The sequence below is a fragment of the Catharus ustulatus genome, chromosome 24, assembly GCF_009819885.2.
Source record: "Catharus ustulatus isolate bCatUst1 chromosome 24, bCatUst1.pri.v2, whole genome shotgun sequence".
NCBI classification, from domain to species: domain Eukaryota; kingdom Metazoa; phylum Chordata; class Aves; order Passeriformes; family Turdidae; genus Catharus; species Catharus ustulatus.
The window spans coordinates 7948620-7968413 of NC_046244.1; the positions used below are offsets into that span (position 1 = coordinate 7948620).

At 42.0% G+C, this 19794-nt stretch overlaps 1 protein-coding gene across 1 annotated transcript in view; it reads left to right on the forward strand.

The window, feature by feature from the left end:
• Positions 1-19583, forward strand: part of UBE4B (ubiquitination factor E4B) — a 32478-nt gene extending 12895 nt beyond the window's left edge. Inside the window, exons 7-27 of the mRNA XM_033079424.2 lie at positions 2577-2718; positions 3213-3313; positions 3829-3943; positions 5429-5512; positions 6522-6578; positions 6922-7038; positions 7153-7251; positions 7697-7810; positions 8292-8490; positions 8710-8848; positions 10399-10498; positions 11146-11273; positions 11611-11709; positions 12095-12330; positions 13033-13159; positions 13448-13592; positions 14644-14778; positions 15148-15339; positions 17483-17657; positions 18018-18164; positions 18328-19583. Of these exons, the coding sequence (XP_032935315.1) occupies positions 2577-2718; positions 3213-3313; positions 3829-3943; positions 5429-5512; positions 6522-6578; positions 6922-7038; positions 7153-7251; positions 7697-7810; positions 8292-8490; positions 8710-8848; positions 10399-10498; positions 11146-11273; positions 11611-11709; positions 12095-12330; positions 13033-13159; positions 13448-13592; positions 14644-14778; positions 15148-15339; positions 17483-17657; positions 18018-18164; positions 18328-18386 (2710 nt within the window). The 3' untranslated portion in view covers positions 18387-19583. The remainder of the gene's footprint in view (positions 1-2576; positions 2719-3212; positions 3314-3828; positions 3944-5428; positions 5513-6521; positions 6579-6921; positions 7039-7152; positions 7252-7696; positions 7811-8291; positions 8491-8709; positions 8849-10398; positions 10499-11145; positions 11274-11610; positions 11710-12094; positions 12331-13032; positions 13160-13447; positions 13593-14643; positions 14779-15147; positions 15340-17482; positions 17658-18017; positions 18165-18327) is intronic.
• Positions 19584-19794: the final 211 nt, after the last annotated feature.

Here is a 19794-nt window from a genome sequence, read left to right on the forward strand (position 1 = left end):
GCAGGAGGGAGAAACAAAGACACAAGGTTTTGAGACCATGGCTTTAAAGTCATTAGCTTAGAATTATAATATTTATTATTCAGTCATGTCTTAACATTCCACTTCAGCCATAATATTATTTGGTTCTCAACAATTCTTTTTCAATTTTTGGGTTGTACATGTGTGGTGTTTATGATACCTGAATAACTTGTAATAGTGTAACAGAGCATGTTAGTATGGTCCTGGGTTTATTAACATGGAGTTTCCTGTTACCTGCATGTTTAGAGAAGACGATTTTTGACAGACCTATAAAGAAAAGCTGCCATTTACTTTTCCTTCTGGCTTAAAAAATCTGATGGCCTTTTCCATTTTTGTTGTGGTAGTTTATACGACAACCCTTTCTCCCTCCTCCTTCTTGCTGTTTCTGATGTGTCTGAGGACAGTAGTGATGAAGAAAATGAAGACGATGATTTTTCTTGTGTCCAGTTTGGGTCCAGGTATTGGAGAAAGAGAATGTAACCTGCATGTTTGGTTGTGTAGGAACTAACAGCCTGTGTAGTGCCCAGTGATCTTCAAAGTCATTTGGGGAGCACCTGGAGCGAGGATGTGGCTTGGCTGGCTCGTTAGGTTGGTGTGTAAACATGTAATGAGTGCATTAGTCAGCTCTCCTTTGGAGGCATGACTAAGGGAAATGCTCACCATGCAATCTCTGAGCTAATGAACGTGGTTCTGAGGTGATGCTGGAGTGGAGCTTCTCTTGGCCCTGTGAGTGGAAGGAATGGTATTCACCCATGGCTGTGGTTTGAAATCCCTGGCACATCATGTGCTTGTTTTCCTAGGAAAAAGTGGAAAATGGGGACAAGGGTCATGTGCACCTTCCATCTCCTCTTTCTGCTCCAGTCTGATGTCAGGAGAGTGAACCTGATAACACAGCTCTAGGAGGGCTCTGTGTATGTGCAATTTAGGATTGTTTTCCCCACTGTTCTGTTTAGTTTTTATCCTGTTGGTGACTCAGTCCGAATGTTGGATTGAGTTGCCAAGCTTTGGGTAGGATCTCTGCTGTGCTTCTGGGGTTTTAGTGTGTTTATTGTGTCCTGGCATTTTGCAGACAGCAGTAAGTTGTTAGAATATAAACACAGTGGCTGTACAACTATGCAGCAACTGGTATGTTGAAAACACCAAGGCATTCAGTGTGTGTGAGGGATGTATGAGCTTTGTGTTAGACTAGTTGGGAGTTACTGCTGCAGTGAAATCTTCAGCAGAATGACTGTAGAACTAGATTTTCATATAAATTTATGTACTTAAAAGAGTAGTTTTAAAGCTAAATGTGAGATGTCAAGAGATTTTTAAAAGAGACCATTAGAAAACCCCATGTGCATGATTGTGGTTACTGAGCACTATTTCAATAGAGCTGTGTTTTACATGGATTAATTTTAATTGAATAACTGAAAACATCTCTCTGCAAACAGAGATTGCTGCTATTAGAATGTTGTGTTTCTTAAGCATCTGGTAGCTCAGCACGTGAACAGCAATAACCTTTCCTGGATTCATTGTTGGACCGTAAAGTTTGCACAATAGATTTGTTTGGCTCAATTATAGAAATGTAAATCATTTTACAGTTTAAAGGAAATTCCAGTTCTGACAGTTTGTAGTTTTAAATACGATTTTAAAAGCTGCATTTAAGGAAACCTGTAGCCTTATTTTCCAGTTTAAGATCTGGGGCTTATCAATTGGTCTTCATTCAAATCTATCCTGACTCTACACAGACTTTTTTTTGAGAATTGCAGCAGACCATCCAAGTAATTGCTGGTTTTTAGATTTCACTTACATAAAGTCATTATATCATGTCTTTAGTCTCTTCTGCAAAATGGGGATGTTGCTTTTAATTAGTTTTGTCAAGCTGTTATGTAGAGAAGATTTTTGTTGAGATAACAAGTCTGAGATTCAGAGTTGTGGGTCTGTTCTCACTTTTCTGTTCAATTTCTCCCATCTCAAGGATGGTTTTGGTTTTGTGGGTTGAGTTTTTGTGTTTACAATATCAGGGTTTTCCCCTCTGAGGCTGTGCTATTAATGAAATTTTGTATTTTACTGAACTGAAATGAACTAAGTTGAAATGAAATGATCTTGAATGAGGGAGTGTCAAAAGCAGCAGCAGCTTGGATGTATTGCCTCTGTTTTATTGATTCTTTTTCCTTAGGGCACTGAGAGTCAGCCCAGGTCTCTTCCAGCAGTTGGAGGCTCCTGCCTCCTGGGCTTGGTGGTGTTAACACAATTTTGCCGTTTCTGCCGTTCTGAGTGGTGGCATGGAAGGGCTGTGGTGTCCTGGTGTCAGGATTTGCTGATTGCCACCAGAGTTGTGCACCTTGTGGCTTTCAGGCACTTATTTAAGAAGGCATTTACAGCTCTGAGCTTCCAGGGCTGGACAAGCTGTCCCATGGAGAGCTCTCCAGAGATCCCAGCAATGACCTGAAGCACTGACCATGTGTGTGATGGGATGGAGTGTTCAGAGCATTGGCAGAGCAGTGCTGATGAACCGTTTGTGCACAAGTGAAGAACTCCACCTAATGCTTTGTTTCTGCTTTCTGTGTGTTTTAAAGTGTGGGGGGCTCTGGCAGCTCGAGCGTTTCCGATTCCTGCAGTGACCACTTCACCATTGAGAGCTGTAAGGAGACAGAGATGCTGAACTACCTCATTGAGTGTTTTGACAGGGTTGGAATAGAGGAGAGAAAAGCACCAAAGGTATGTTTGAGATGAGTGAGGTGGTGCCAGTGCTGTCACAAACACTCCTTGGCTCAGCAGTGGGGAAAGTCACTGGGAATGATATTTCTTGGTAGCTTTGTTGTAGAAATAGGTTTATTGAATTTATTGGGGCCCTTCGACTCCTGTTAATTCATCAAATTTGAGTGATGCATGTGTTTTGTATCTCTTAAATAAACACTCTTAGAAATCATTCCCTTTTCAATCTACTACATTTTATCCAAGTTTATTCCAGGTAAAACATTTGTATGAGACCAGCTCCCTCTCAGTGTTCTGTATTCTACTCCAAACTTTTGCTTCTGGGGGAAAAAACAACCAACCAACCCTATCTGTGTATAATCTGGAAGGTTTTAACTGGAGTAGTTCTAATCTTAGTTTGCATATTACATTTATACTGCACAAATAAATTTATCATCTTTCCTGTGTGTGCTGTATTTAATTTCTGATCTGTATTAAAATAAAGTTATTTTTATCAGATGTGTAGCCAGCCAACAGTTAGCCAGTTACTGAGCAACATCCGATCCCAGTGCATTTCACACGCTGCTTTGGTGCTACAGGGATCCTTAACACAACCCAGGTAAATGCAGCTGATGTTAATCAGGACAGTTACCTCTTTTTTCCTTCTGAGGATTAGATTAGAAAACTCAGGTCAGGTGTTTCAGCAGGAGAATTATGTGCCAGAGGAATAGTTTGCTGCTTTAAAGTGAAGAGTTGGTGGGGAACAGAAAAGACTAATGTTATGTTCTTTTTTAATCTGGAAAAACTCATGTAAAAAATGTTGTTTCTTCACCAGTTGATCTTAGCAAAGGGGTTTTTTTAGGGGTAGAAGGAGTAGCCAATTACTACAGAAAAGCTGTTGTTTTCTTCCAGCCTCACTAACTGAAGTGAGGTGTTGGCAGCAGCATCTGTTTGAGAATAACCTTTCCCCAAGTAACTTGAGCAGACAAGATTAGTTACTTCTGAAAGGAATGGGTGTATCCAGATGTTGGTAATGTGCTTGCAGACACATCCTTGCATGTGACTGCTCTGATGTTTTTGCAAATACTACTGCAGTAGATTTTAATTTATTTTTTTTTTTTAATACAAATTAAGATCATTGCAGCAGCAGTCTTTGCTGGTACCATATATGCTGTGTAGGAATCTCCCATTTGGCTTCATTCAAGAATTGGTGAGAACAACTTACCAGGATGAAGAGGTGTTCAAACAGGTAAGGCTTAGGTGAAAAATAGCTGTAGCACATGGTTTTATAATTTGCAGTATCCAGGAGAGTGGATTTCCTGAGTTTTGTCAGTGTCTCATAGTCCTCTAGCCATTACCTCTAGGACTAGCAGCCTGTTAAAGCAATTGGAGTTTGATTTTGTTCTTTTTTTAACTCATTTAGCATTTTGTGATAAAGGTTGACTTTCAGTATTTGCTGATTCTAAGTATTAAAAGTGCAAATAAGCAGCAACATTAAGTAGGAGTGGACTACTTGGAATGTGCAGGCACTTGGTTTTCATCCTTTTTACCAAATTCCTAAAAATGTAAGGCAGCAATCTTCTGTAATCCTACTCAGATTTATGGTGTTTTCCATCTTGTAATCTTTACCCTTCTCTGCATCTTTAATAATTTGTATCCAAGGTGCTAAGAGCACTTTACAAATCCTAGTCCAGTAATTCTCCATGTTTACAGAGGAAATGTGTGAGAAACACAAGATGCTCTGTTCTGTGTGTCAGAGTAGCTCACTGAGATGACAAATAATTAAGATAAAAGCTAGCAAACTTCCAGCCTGTGTGCTGGAGAGCAGATCAGTAAGGTTGCAATTGTCTCTAATTAGCACTCCCATAGGTGGTGTGATTTGACTGGAAAGGGGCCTTTGAAATGGCATTTGACCCTTCCACTTTTGCAAAGAATGACAGCAGATAATTTTTATGTGTAGTGCAAGTAACTGTTAATAATTTATGTTTCTGTCTGGACTCCTTTTAGTAGAGGTTCATGTAGTTGAAAGTACATTTAAGATTGACAAAAAGTTGTAAAAGTGTTCAAGGTCCTGCCCTGGAGATGAGAAGCATTCCTGGAGCTGAAGCACATGGCCATCTGTATAGTGCTTTTCTGGAATATGATTTAATAACAATTTTTTGTCTCTTCACAGGAGCAACACAATATACTTTAAAATTCAGTGGGACTCCTGTTGTTGTTGTTAGAGAATTACTCTGGGTTTGTTTTGTGAGGGTGTAGTTGTCAGAACTGGAACTTACTAAATGGATATAATTACTTCTGATTAATAAGTTCCTGTCAAGTCACTTCCTCTTTCCTAACAACCCTTGACTGCTGCTTATTATCTTCACCAACTTCCACATCATGCAAAATGAGAGCTGTGCCAGGGCCCCAGGTGTACAGACAGGTGGGCAGTGGGTTGTTGGACCCCTGTACAGAGCTGTGCTCTCCTTTGTGTTTACAACACACAGACCAGGCAGGGAACTCAGTGGAGCAACACTCCATTGCTTAAATAGCAAACAAGTTGGGTTTTAGCTTTGAATACTCTCTAAAGCCTTCAGGCTTAACTGGTACAATTTAAAAAAATATCTTAGTTTTTATTTTGTTTAAGTTGCACTGTTTGAAGAGTGAACAGGCATTTCATGCTTTGTATGGCAGTAGAGTCATTTGATTGTTTCCTGTTCTTGAGTAAAGTAATTTGCTTGTGTTTTTACAGATCTTTATTCCCATCTTACAAGGCCTGGCTGTGGCTTCCAAAGAGTGCTCCCTCGATAGTGACAATTTTAAATATCCCCTTATGGTAAGGACTGTCCATTTCTAGGAGCAGTTTCTTTATGTTCACTGATAACATGAACAAAGTATGGCAAAGTGTGTTGGGCCACCCAAGGGCAAGTTGGCAAATTGAGCATTGTCAACTTAACACCTTCAGATCCTTTTAGGATCCTCAGTGTATGATGCCAAAAAAGGCTGTAGCATCTCAGGTTTAATTTGTACTTAAGGAAATCAGCTGGACTGGGGTGCTGCAAATCAAACTGACTAACTCTGGTACTTGGCAAAAGACATTAATTTTTCTGGTTTTGTTTTCCTGCTCTTTTGTTATCCTCCCAATCTCTGAATTGCTACAAATTTGGCTGTTGTCTGCAAAGAAGGACTACTTGAAAATGAGTCTGTGTTTTCCTTCTCTAGTTGGCACAAAAGGATGGGGTAGTAGTCACTCACTGTAGTGTAAGCAAAGAGTGAGAGCACCTAACACAGGACAAGTGGGACAGCCAGCAGTGTCTTTGTGTTTCAGAATTCTCTGTTACCACTGCTTCCTTCTTTCTGTGCTGCAGTTGAAAGTGAGCTGGAGATCTTGGATAGGATTCTTTGTCCTGGCTTCTGTGTTCATTTGACGTTTTTCCGCTCTGATTCAGGAGACAAAGGCCTTGGTGTACGGATTAAACAATTACTCTATTGATTATTGTTACTGGTTTTAATGGGGCAGGTCAGGAGTCCAGCACAGGCATTGTCATGTTCTGAGCAAACAACAATTTTTGCACAGCTAATTCTTGAAATAAGTGCAATAATTTGTTATCCTGTGAGACCTGTTGGCTTTTTTGAGACAACTTGGAGCAGATGTAAAAGCTAAAATGGGAGCAGGATGTGCTTTAGTTCTCTTTGGACATCTTCACTGTGATTGTGAAGTTTTTCCACAGATCAAGGGAGAAGGGTTCTGCTCTTTCAGCAGTTTGTCACAGTAGACTTGTTTGTTGCAGACAGGTTACTTAGGAAGTACTCAAAAAGTAATTTTTACTGGGATTTCTTTATAGGCACTATGCGAACTTTGTGAAATCAAGTTTGGGAAAACACACCCCATGTGCAGTTTGGTGAGTGTCTCTGGTTTGAGTTTTGGAAAAACTCAGAAGAACCATGTCACTGATTTTGGTGGTGTTGTACAGTACTTGTTGATAATGTTCTCCAGAACTCTAAGCAAGAGCTACTGGAGCTTCTCATGCAAAATAATTTAAATTAAGCTGGTAGAGGGAGTCCTTCACCCTGAGAATTTATTAAAACTGGGGCAAACGTGAGTGGCTTGGGTTGCTGGAACACTGAGGAGATGTTTCCATTTTGCCATCAGCATGGCTGAGTGCTGGAGGTTCGAGGGTTTGTGGCAGGGCAGGATGGCTGACACAGCAGCCTTGAAGAACTTGCTGTTTCTCCTATTTTTAGGTTGTCTCTTTGCCCTTGTGGTTGCCCAAATCTTTAAGCACAGGTGCAGGAAGAGAACTGCAAAGACTTTCCTACCTTGGGGCCTTCTTCAGCCTGTCTGTCTTTGCTGAGGATGATGTAAGTGTCACAGAAGGATGCTGACAGTATCATGGTGGGGTTCTTCTGTTGTGAGGGGTTTTTTACTGCCCCAGAACGTTTCCATACATGTGCCAATATTCATCTTACTTTCAGAACAAAGTAGTTGAGAAGTACTTCTCAGGGCCTGCCATTACTCTGGAGAACACCCGGGTTGTTAGCCAGTCTTTGCAGCATTACCTGGAATTAGCAAGGGTAAGTATTCTCACTCTATTAAAAAAAGCATAATATGTGGGGTTTGTGCTCTTGACATAGATAAAAATATAATCTAAAAAAACTAGCTTCTGTCTTAAACCACAAATCTTTCACAACATGGCTGAAACAAATTGGGGAAAAACATTAGAGTGCTGTGAATATTTCTCTAAGGCTGTAAGCCAGTTCAGAAAATACCAGATCAGTTAGTCATGAGTTAGAGGTCAGGTTAAAGGATGAGTAAATACGAACTGTGTTAGTAGTGTGTTGCACTGCTCTTGTATTTACATCTTTGGGTTAACTAATGCCATAAGTAACAGATGCAAATAAAGGTGTCAATAAGACTATAAGAGAAGCTTTACTGAGTTTTGTGGATTTTGTAGAACATAAAAATGCAGAAACAGAAAGCAGGACTGTGATGCTGAGAGGTGTTTGTTTGCAATTGCAGCAAGAGCTGTTCAAGATCCTGCACAGTATCCTGCTGAACGGGGACACCCGGGAGGCAGCTCTCAGCTACATGGCAGCTGTGGTCAATGCCAACATGAAGAAGGCCCAAATGCAGGTAAATAAAGGGAAATGCTCTTCCTGTGATTCATCCAGCCACAAACAGCACTAGATGGCTCATGCAGTGGTGGTCTGGAATGGAGGCAAAAAGAATTGTGGGTGCCTGCTATGCAGGCAAGAAGCCCTGTCTTCTTTGTTTCCATACATTTTCCATTTCTGAAATTAATCTGTTTTACCTATTTTAACAGTTTGTTTCCTTTCTTAGAACTGAGATGTCACTTCATTAACAGGGCTTCTATATTACATGTTCAAAGCTTTGTACTTGCCCTGCCCCATTTCTGAGAGCACCATTCCAATAGATTGTGTTTAACACACGTTTTCCCAGTGCAGTGCTGGGTTCTGTCTGGGCTCTGTGAAGGGTGCAGGGCAGATATGGAATGGCCTGGCTCCAGTGAAACCACAGGGATGGGATTTTGGCATTGTGCATCCCCCTGTAGTTGTCAGCTCATGTCCTCAGCCCTTTGCTCTCTCCCCCACAGACAGATGATCGTTTGGTGTCCACAGATGGCTTCATGCTCAACTTCCTCTGGGTCCTGCAGCAGCTGAGCACCAAGATCAAGCTGGAAACGGTTGATCCCATGTACATATTCCATCCCAGGTGTCGAATCGAGCTCCCCACAGATGAGACAAGAGTGAAAGCAACAATGGAGGAGGTTGCAGCCTGGACTGCTGAACTTTGTTAGTACTCTTACTGCCATCTGTTAAGCGTTACTGTGCCCTTTGTTACGGAGGTACATGGCAGTGCTTGATTCCAGTAAAGAATTCCCTTCTCCTAAACCCCTTTTCTCGATGCTATCTGCTTTTCCTTGTTTTAAAGGAAGTTGAATTTGAGGTCTCACCCTAGATAAAGCAGTTCATTTTTTAGCTTACTCACCTCTGCTGTTTTTTGGTTTTCAGACAGGGATCCATCTCTGTTTTCTGAGCCCAAGTTCCCCACGGAATGCTTCTTCCTGACGCTGCAGGCGCACCACCTGTCCATCCTGCCCAGCTGCCGCCGCTACATCCGCCGGCTGCGCGCCATCCGGGAGCTCAACAGGTCTGCTCTGGGGCTGCCCTGGCAGGGCAGGGACTCAGAAATGGCTGAAATTGCAATGGCAGTTCAGGTGGAACCAGTGCTGAGTACAGAGCGCCTCAGCTCTCTGCTGCTTTGGGCCCTGGGGGAGTTTTGGGTGCTTGGAGGGACTGTGGCTTGACTCAGGAATTCACATAACAGTAAGATGGAGGTCTTGGTTACACGAGGCAGCTCTAGTTGGTGAGAAGACCATTCTGTTTAAAAGGTAACACTCCTCAGAACATTGTAGGGTTCGTGACACCATTCCTCATAACTCGTGTGTGGTGTGGGCAGCAGTGCCTCAGGCTGCCTGGCAGAGCTGGAGAGTGCAGGTCCTGTTCTGTGTCTGATCATCACCTCACTGGGCAGTGACTTGTGCTTTCAGAAACAAGACACTGCGAGCTGTGCTTGGGCTGTTTTGAACATCCCAGAAGATATTTACCTTTTTCCCCTCAGCTTCTGAGACAGTTTGTCATCCTCTCAGGACAGGGGAAAGAAGCCTTCTGCAGTGAATTCTTAGTGTTGTTCTCTACATGTAATTCAGCATGTGGTGTACTGTTTTAAAATGATGAATACATTGTGGTGTTACCATGAAGATACTCCTGTTTTCCATTTCTCTTGGCATAAACTCAAATAGACTTTTACAGTTGCTAAACCTTGAAGAATACTCTGTTAAAATTAGAACAGATTTTTGTGTCATCAGTATTTTCCATTGTTTATAATTGCACTCATTGGTAAATGTTCCTTGGCAGTAATGCCATCAGTTCATTACAGGATTTTTGGACTGCATTTGAAATGATTTCATTTTTAAGGCATATGCAGGCCAAGAACCTGGGAAGCAGCAAAGAGCAGAGCAGGAAGAGTCAGTATATGTTAAAGGAAAAATTATTTTCCTATAAACAGCCTGTGGATTACTTGTAAAAAAGCCATATGTTGGCTTGAAAAAGGAGTTGCTGCTTTTTCCTTATTTAGAATTGTTTAACAGGAGTTGCTGATGCAGCAGTCCCCCTCCAGCAGTGCAGAGTGAAGAGCTCTTGGCTTTACTGAGCAATAGGAGCTTAGGCTTCAGCATTTTCCATGAATTGCTGAGCTGCTTGCAACACTGGAAATGTCTTTAGATCTTGTTAGTAAAGAAATTACACTGGATATTTGTCTGTTGTAGGCAGAGATTGATGTGGAAGAGAATTTGTGTTTAGAGAAGGGATGAAAAGCATTCATGCATTCGTGCAGTTCAGTGCATGAGTTTTGCTCTAATCAGCTGCACTTCCTGAAAAGGATTAAGAGATGTGAATATGTAGAACTTTTTTAATGCAAATGGTGTGTGCAATGTACTTTGAAGTTCTCTTTTCTGTGGGGCAACGTAAGAATATGAGTATGGAAGGGGAGGAACATCAGCCCCCTTGATCTTCTGTCCTTACACCAACAGGGAGATCATGGACTGTTCATGTACTGAACTCCTCTACAAGCCTGAGTTTTCTTGGGAGTGAAGCTTGAGAAGTGTAGAGCAATAACCTGTTCCTCCATCTGGTTTTCAGGACTGTTGAAGATTTGAAAAACAATGAAAGTCAGTGGAAGGATTCTCCTCTGGCCACCAGGCATCGAGAGATGCTGAAACGGTGCAAGACACAGCTGAAGGTGTGTAAATAATTCAGTTCTGTGGCCTTTGTGTCCTAATGTTTAACTGCAACTTCTCTTGTGCCACTTGAAAATGGTGGCTTTGAACCTCTGACCCCGGGAGTGCTGCACTGGATGGTGGCTGGGATAGAATGTAACATCAGTGGTGAATTTAGGATTCAAAGTAACACAAATTAGAAAATTCAGTGTTTTTGAATTGGAGAGAGACCCAGCAAAGGGACTGTGCTTTGTTCAGGGGTGTGCACAGTCCCTGCACAAGTAGGTGCTCTTAAGTCACTGATCTCACTCAGAATTCCTGCAGAGATGAGTGCTTTTTGGAGGCCTATTTTGTTTAGATTTTCCTTATAGAAATTGGCACAAATTTTCTGAGCTGTAGCACCAGAATGTCTTTAATCACACATTTCCCCACTTCCCCATTTGTTACTTCTTTCATTCATTGTTCCCATAAAGCTTGTGAAATGTCCATCTGTCCCAGGAACTCTCAGCTGTATTTCACTTGCTATGTTGGGGTTATGTGCCCTTTTTTCTTGACATAAGAGTGTATTGTAAGAAGAGACCACTGTATAATGTATTGATTATCTTGGAGAGACTTCACTTTCCTTTATGCTGTCTTGCCCTGGATTAGTTTTTGTGTGCATGTTCTGCAGAAACTGGTGAGGTGCAAGGCTTGTGCAGATGCTGGTTTGCTGGATGAAAACTTCCTCAGGAGATGCCTGAACTTCTATGGCATGGTGATTCAGCTGATGCTTCGCATTCTTGACCCTGCCTATCCCAAGTGAGTGTCAGGTTTTATCTGTGTAAGTTGTACCAAAGATATTTCAGATCATGTTGGATTGCTCACTGAATTTAGCAGTTCTGGAATTGTTTTTAGTTGCAGTGTGCATTGTTGTGTGGTTGGTGACACACATCCTTGCATGCAATATGTCTGTTATTCAGTTTGAGGTTTGGGGGCTCCCTCAGCTGTGTTTGGTCCCCTTGAAGTACTGACATGGAGTTCCAAAAAGTCCCTTTCTGATAAAGGGTTCCCATGGAAGAATTCCATAAGTGAGCACGTGACACTTTCTGCTTAACCCTGCTGCTTTACTGTCCTGTTTCTCTCTTTTGTTTTACAGCATAAAATTGCCTTTAACTCCCGAGGTTCCGAAAGTATTTGCATCATTGCCAGAGTTTTATGTGGAAGATGTTGCTGAATTTTTATTTTTTATTGTACAGTAAGTAAAATTATATTTGAAGGAAACTTGTAGTAGCACTTGTCCCTTTAGCAGGTGGCACAAGCATAAATTGAGGGTGCAAAAGTAGTTTTCTGACTGTCTGCAGGTAAAGTTCTGGTTGTTAACAGCAGCTGTAAGGTAATGGCATGGCAGCATTGCTGCAGCTGTCATGCATAGTGATTCCACAGTCCTTTCTAATCTAGATTTTTCTTGGAAGAAAGTTGAAAGTTTTTTGGTTCTCTCCCCAGGAGTTTTCTTTATGGTTTGCAGTGAGACCTTTTGATCCTGTGATGTATTAAATCCTCACTAGAATAATATTTTTGAAAGCAGAGCTTAGGAATAGATCATTAGGTTGGGGTTTTTAATTCAGTTTTCCTGTTTGCAGATATGCTCCTCAGGTGCTGTATGAGCCCTGCACTCAGGACATTGTGATGTTCCTTGTTGTGATGCTGTGCAACCAGAACTACATCCGAAATCCTTATTTAGTAGCCAAGCTGGTGGAAGTGATGTTCATGACAAACCCAGCTGTTCAGCCCCGCACACAGAAGTTCTTTGAAATGATTGAGAATCACCCTCTCTCCACTAAATTGTTGGTCCCCTCCTTGATGAAGTTTTACACAGGTAAGGGCTTTGTCTGTAGCTCACAGAATGCTCAGTGGGATTGTAAGGCCAAAGGCTCTGTTAGCTGTTGTAACTACTAAAAAAACCCAAACAAACCAAAACAAAAAAACTCCCCAAAACCTCCCAATAGATCTTGAGTTAGAATCTTGTGAAGGTGAGGCTTTATTGCTCAGGAGTTGGGGAAATAACATCAGATAGAACCTTGAGAATTCCAGCCCTTTCACAAGCTATTGTGCACTGACAAATCCAGCAGTGTGAATCAATGCTTTTGTGCTCTCTAGATTCCAAAATTAAAGCTTTTGCTTTGCTTTGCTTCTAAAGGAATATTGGGATTTTAAAACTCCTCATTGTAGTTTTGCGAGTCCTGTAGATCTGGGTGTTTCAGAGGAGTTTTTGCACCTGTAACAAAAACAAGTATTTTTGTAGGGTACCCAGATTTTAGACTGTGGGATGAAGAGCAGAGTTGAATAGAGCAGAATGTTTTGGTTTCTGGGGTTTTTCTTCTGAAATGAGGCTGGGTCTAGATTAGAAAATGTATAGTGCTGCTTCTTGTAATGGGAAGTAAGGTGGTGACTTCTGAATGGGAATTGAATTTCATCTCTTAAAGTTTCTCTGGGTGCTTGAAGCTCATCACACTGGAGGCAGCAGGGTGTTGCCAGTGGATGCTGGTGGGAAGGTTTTGGGATCTGTTCTCTTTTCCAGATGTGGAACATACCGGAGCCACTAGCGAGTTCTATGACAAGTTTACAATCCGCTACCACATCAGCACCATTTTCAAAAGCCTCTGGCAGAACATAGCTCACCATGGTACATTTATGGAAGAGTTCAAGTGAGTAAGAGGTTGTCTCAGCAGTTCCTGTCGTGCAGGCTGCTCAGGCAGGGGCCTGAGGAGGTCCCTGCCTTTGGGACTGGGTGATGCTGCTTTCCGTTGTGTCTGACCTGGAACCCCTTCCAGGAGAACTGGAGAGTTTAAACTGAGCTCTGGACACCACAACCAGCTCGGCTTGGGGAATGGGATCATTGGTGGAAATATTCAGTGCAGGAGTGTTGCTGGGCTTGCAGCCTGCTCTGCACACCCACCTGCTCTGCCGTGATACCTGTGTTTCGATGTTTTCAGCTCTGGGAAGCAGTTTGTTCGCTACATCAACATGCTGATAAATGACACAACTTTCTTGCTGGATGAGAGTCTGGAGTCCCTAAAACGTATCCATGAAGTGCAAGAGGAGATGAAGAATAAAGAGCAATGGGACCTGCTGCCCAGGGTGAACAGAGCTGTTTTTCAAAGTGCCCTTTACTTATTTTTAATTCTTCAATACAAGACCATTAAAAAACTTTTTTATGAGGGGCAGCACCAACGAGCTGCTTATGAGAAGCAGTTCTCAATGCTTTTTCTTGCTGCCAGTATGGCCATGGTCTCTCTGGATGACATTCTGCAAAAAATCCATCATTCTGCCTAGTTATGTTGGCTGGCAAAGAGAAGGGTGTGAAGTAGAAATAGTATAAAGTTTCAGATTACTGTGCACTTAATTCTAAGTGGAGAAACCAAGACTTTAACCTTCCTGAAGGAGGTTTGGGAAGATGCTCGCCAGTTGAATTGACTTCAAGGAATAGAAGCTTTTATTCTGTTAATGCATTGGTCCTTGGTAGATTTGATGCAGACAATTATAGTCCTGTACCTCAGAGCTTGGCCTGATTAAACAGTAATTTGTGTGTTGACCCACCAATGTCAGGTATTTCTATTTTAAGGTTATTGATTTAAAAAAAGAAAAAGTACAGAAGAAAAAGCTATAAAGGTCTTGTTTGTTAAACATATTCTGGTTTGCTCTTCTGAAGCCTTTCTTCCTGTCTCTGCCTACCAGCAAGGTAAAGCCATTACTGTAGTTACAAAAGGAGCTGGTACATCATCTACAGATTGTTCCACTGGGGAGTGTTTATTATTTATGATGGTGCATAAATTAGAGAGAATTAGAATTCATTTGACTCTCAGATCCCAAGCTGGTTTTGAAGTATTGGCATTTGGATGGAAAGGAAGCATAACCCAGTTCTGCAGCTGTGAGGAGCAGTTAGAGGATATAAACAAACTCAGTAACCACGGGGGCTTGTTATGCTGTTTGCATTCATTCTTTAGTGTTGCGGAATTCTGGAAAATTGATGCAGACATTAGTACTAGGTAATAAAAGTGAGCAGCTGTACCTTAGATTAAAAGATGTCCCACATCTGTATTTGAACCACTGTCTTCCTTTAGCGCTGTGGCTGGGGTAGTGTGAGTGCTGCTGTGGGGATCCCCTGTAAGAGGCTGTGTTTGTCTTGCAGGAGCAGCAGCAGGCCCGGCAGTCGCAGCTGGCCCAGGATGAGCGCGTGTCCCGCTCTTACCTTGCCCTGGCAACTGAAACTGTTGATATGTTCCATATCCTTACCAAGCAGGTCCAAAAGCCTTTTCTCAGACCTGTAAGTCCTGCTCAGATTTAAGTTGGTTCCCTGCTTCTCTAATCTCTCTGGATTATAATCTGGAAATGTTTGGTAGCACTTAGTCTCCATTCTCCTCCCCTTTCTCCAACTCATTAAAATGTAATTGCTGTTGATGTTATTTGATGTTGAGAGCATTACCTGAGTCACTGAGATGGTGTGATCCTTCCAGACAGAAACTGTTTGCATGACATTTTTAATGGCAAGCATGCATAAAGAACAGACATTTCCTGCAAGACCAAAAGAAACTTTTATTAGTTAATAATTCCTGATCTTGCTGTGCGCAGCTCTAGTGATAATCTTCTGTACCCCTGCCTTCACTCTGACCTGTGCTTTACTTTGCTTCCCTAGGAGCTTGGACCACGACTGGCTGCTATGTTGAACTTTAACCTACAGCAACTGTGTGGCCCCAAGTGCCGTGACCTGAAAGTTGAAAACCCAGAGAAATACGGGTTTGAACCAAAGAAGCTGTTGGACCAACTGACTGACATTTATCTGCAGCTGGATTGTCCTCGCTTTGCTAAAGCAATTGCTGATGATCAGGTGAGCTCCAGAAGGATGGAGGAGAAGCCAAAGGCTCTGTGGACAAACAGGACTTGGCAGAACATTCCAGAAGCATTTCATCTTGCTTGTGTGCTGCCAGCCAGTTTGTCTTCACGCCTGCAGTTTGTTTCCTTTCAGCAGATCATCTCTGTTCATACTCTGTCTGCTCTTTGTAGGGTATTCCCTGTGCTTGGCAAACCTGTAAACATACATCAATACCCACAGCACTTCACACACACAGGAAGTGTCCTGAGCAGGATGTGCTTGGTGCCTCACTGTAAATTAGCAGAAATGCTTTGTCCCTTTGCAAGTGGGAGAACTGAGGCAGGGTTTTCACTCCTCCCCCTTCCTCATTGAGGCAGAGCTGGGACCAAGGGCCTCATTCAGCAAATCAAAGTTCATTCTCTGGATTAAGAGTTTCCAAATTGTATTCCCTCTGAAATCACTTTATGAAATGGCTGTGTAATAAACTGACAAAGCACAGCATGTATGAGCCAATTAACGACACCTTTGAACTCATGGTGATATTCAGAGCAAGATAAACTATTGCCCAGCTCTGTATTCTTGTAAAGCTGTCAGACTGCTGAGCCACATCTGCCCAGGCCTGTGCCTTAGAATAGAAACTTCTCAAAGTGTTGAGGGGAAGAAATGTTCACAGCAGCTACTTGAGATTCTAGTGGAGCTGTTTGCATGTCTAGTGAAGCAGCAGTATTGAGGTGGCTCAAGATTGTTTTTCTGTGTTTAGGTTCTGATAATTGCAGATAATACCAGTAACACATCTGAAACAAACCTTATGTGTTTCCATGTGTATAATGAATATTTTCATGCTGTTCAGTGTATATGAAAATGAGGATGTTATCCATCATTCATCCATGCCAGCCACAGCAAATGCACAGACTGACACAGGGATTCAAAATAAAGAAGACTGCGGGTGTGAGAACTGGAAAAAAGCTTTATTAACAAAGTGGCCCTTCATCAGAAAGGGGTGGGGGGAGTGACCAGTCTGTTGGAAACTGTCAGTGACAGGAAAGAAACACCAAGGAAATGTGTGGTTGGTTAATGGCTCCTGGTATTGGGAGAAAAAACAAAACAAACAAAAAGTTGCTTGATCATGGCAGGATCTGTCTAAAGCATTTTCAGAGATGTCCCATTTGCAAATCCCAGCACGCAGCAGAGGCAATCTGCAAACGTTTCCTGAGGCCTGGGCACGCTGCCATGGCTCTGTTCCCTCTGGGCACCAGGGAGGCTCTGGGGTGGGCACTGTGTCCTGCCTGCTGAATGGCACTGCTTGGGCCACTGTGCTGTGGGTGAAAGAAGTGGGGCTGTGCCCAACACTGCAAACATCCCAATGGAACAGAAATCTGTGGGACTTGGTGTAGAATTCAACCTTGCACTGTAAAGTAAATATCAGTTTTTATTAAAAGGTTAATGTCAAAACATGACATTGTGGACTTAAAAGAAAATGGTGTCTCTGTAGAACACAGACAGGCACAAAAGTCCTTCCCTAACTTTCTTTTTCACATGGAAGCAGTGCTTGCTTCAGTTGCATTTGGTCTCTCTGGATATTCCTATTCCACTGGGTGGCAGATTTCCAGCATTCACTCTCTCTGAGCTGTCTTACTATTTTTGCAACATCGTGGGGTGGGTTTTTTGTTAGTTCTTCTTTGGATTAGGAGAGAGATTCACTCCTTTCCCAGTACTGCCTTGCATATTATCAGAGAAGTTAACAAATTTAAAAAAAAAAATTCATTTTATACTGTATTTTCAGCCAAGACTTGTGAGAACAAGCATACAGATGGGAGAATGGCAAGACAGATGTTTTGTCTAAGAACAGTTCTAATAATTATAGTCAACCTCTCTCAGCATCTTCCTCATTTTCTTTAGGTGATGTTGCCCTTTTTTTGGGTCCATAATAGTTCTTCAGTGGTGATGACTGGTTAAAAAAATCCTGAGTCTACCCCAGTGTTGGCATTTTGGTGGTAGATGAGTGCTGCCTCCACACTATTTGCTTTGATGTAGGGTTGAGGTTTCATTGATCCTTCCTTCTGCCATTTTAAAAATGCATTAAATGCCTTTACTATTTTTATGGCACGTAAGGATTACTGCGACTCAGCAAAGTTGTCTTTTTATGCTTTGCCTGTAGAGGTCCTACAGTAAAGAGCTCTTTGAGGAGGTTATCTCCAAGATGAGGAAGGCTGGAATCAAGTCTACCATAGCAATAGAGAAATTCAAACTGCTGGCAGAGAGAGTGGAGGAAATTGTTGCCAAGAATGCCCGTGCAGAGATTGATTACAGCGATGCTCCGGATGAATTCAGAGGCAAGTGGAGTCTTCTAAGCCCTGCCTGGAGAGAGGGGTTTTGTTTGTTACATGGATTCCATATGTTAATAGAAACTATCTATTGTTCATGAAGCCTTGCATCTTGCTCTATTTCAGTGATGGAGTTAAAGAGTTCCTTTTACATGTACTTGAAAACAGTAATCCCCTCCTGAAAATAGGGTGACAATAGTGAATGTTTAGTCCCAGGCCAGAAAGGGGAAAGTAAAGATTTATGTCCATTTAAGCATTTTCTTGCAGTGTACTGGGGACCCTGAGCATTGGTTCTGCACTGTGGGTTTATGGGCAGATAAAATCTGTAGCTGTTTCCTCACCCTAATGAGGAGACCCTTGTGCCCTCAGACCCCCTGATGGACACTCTGATGACTGACCCTGTGAGGCTGCCCTCAGGAACCATCATGGACAGGTCCATCATCCTGAGGCACCTGCTGAACTCCTCCACGGATCCCTTCAACCGCCAGACGCTGACAGAAAACATGCTGGAGCCAGGTACAGGGACAGCTGGGCTGGGGCAGCTCTGGCCTCTCACAGGACACTGCTGAGAACAGCAACTAAGTGACAAATGGCTGTTGGTCACAAGGATTTTCTTATAGTGCTATTACCGAGCAATTTAATAATTATTTTTTCTTTTTTTCTTTTTTTATCTTACTAGTGCCAGAACTTAAAGAGCAAATCCAAGCCTGGATGAGAGACAAGCAGAATGAGCATTGAGATTCCCTTGCAGTGCACAGCAGCCAGTGGGCAGAGCAGGGTGTGGCTGCTCTGGCAGGAGCAGGGCACACACACCTGGAGCTGTTCTGGCACTGCCTTGCATAGTGACCAGGAGCATGCGGACGAGGACGAAAGCAGCTTCATTCTTGTACATATATTTAAGTGATAACGATGGTCAATAACATGGAGGACAAGCTAGGAAGTTACTTATGTTACAAAACTGTCCTTCAATATGTCACATTTTGGAGTTTTTACAGCTGAATTATTTTAGCAAAAACGAATGGATCAGGGCAGCATCCCTTCAACCTTGTTTTTTATCGCCAGATATCCGTTAATTTGATTGTGGTTAGAACCTTGGACATTTTGCTGCTAAAGTAATTTTTTTTCTTTCCTTTCTTTCTGTTCCACCCATCAAACCTGCACTGCTGTCTTTTTCTTTTGTAATGCAAAAAAATACAAACCCTGTGAAAATCAAAATCATTCCCCTGCCCTTAAAAGAACATATTTTGTGCGATAACTGTGCCTGCAACAAAGTGTTCATCTTGGGATCGTATTTTTATATTACACATATTTGCCTATTTGGTTTTTAATTGGTGTTAGACACAAGGATAATTTCAAAAAAGCGAAGACTTCACATGTGGATTTTAATTTCCTTTCCTTGAGATGTCCCTTTCCTTTGTGTTGATCAAGATGCTCTGGTACTTGTGAAAAGCCTTGAGATAGAAATACGTTAAAACAGCTGCCATGAATGAGATGCCTGGGAACACCAGGATTTCAGTGACTTTAAAAAGAACATACATTCTTTCAATGCTGCAGATCTATGCTAACTGACAGTTCTGAGCCATTGGAGCTTGGCCGCAGAGAGCAGATTCTTTTATCCTTGGAGGCTGCAGTTTGGGGCAGGGGTCATTTTTTATGTTGCATACCAATTTGTATCCATGGCTTGGCCTTACCAAAGCAGAAAGGGTGCAGGAAATGTAGAATTACGTTTTTAAAAAAAAATAAAAATTCACAAACATTTTTATATTACTGCCCCCTGCATATGATACTTGAATTTCCTTTTTAAAAAGGATTTGAAACCACAGTGTTTTAAAATTAAGTTGGAAAAAAAGGTTGTTTTTCTTTTATTTGTTTTTCGCCATGTCTTCTGTTCAATTCCTGACTCTCTTGAACTACAATAAATGATACACACTCGCACAGAATGTTTCCTTGCTCTTTCTTGCAAGAGTGGCAGTGAAAATACCAAAATACAAATGGTTGGGTGTCTTTGTTCAGGTTTGCTGATAGTGATTTAGGATCTGGAGCTAACTTAATGAACTATGTGGAAAATTTCTGTGCACACAGATATCAGTAATACTTTGAACTCAGGAATGTTCCCATGCAGGTGCCACTGAGCACCTGCTCATAG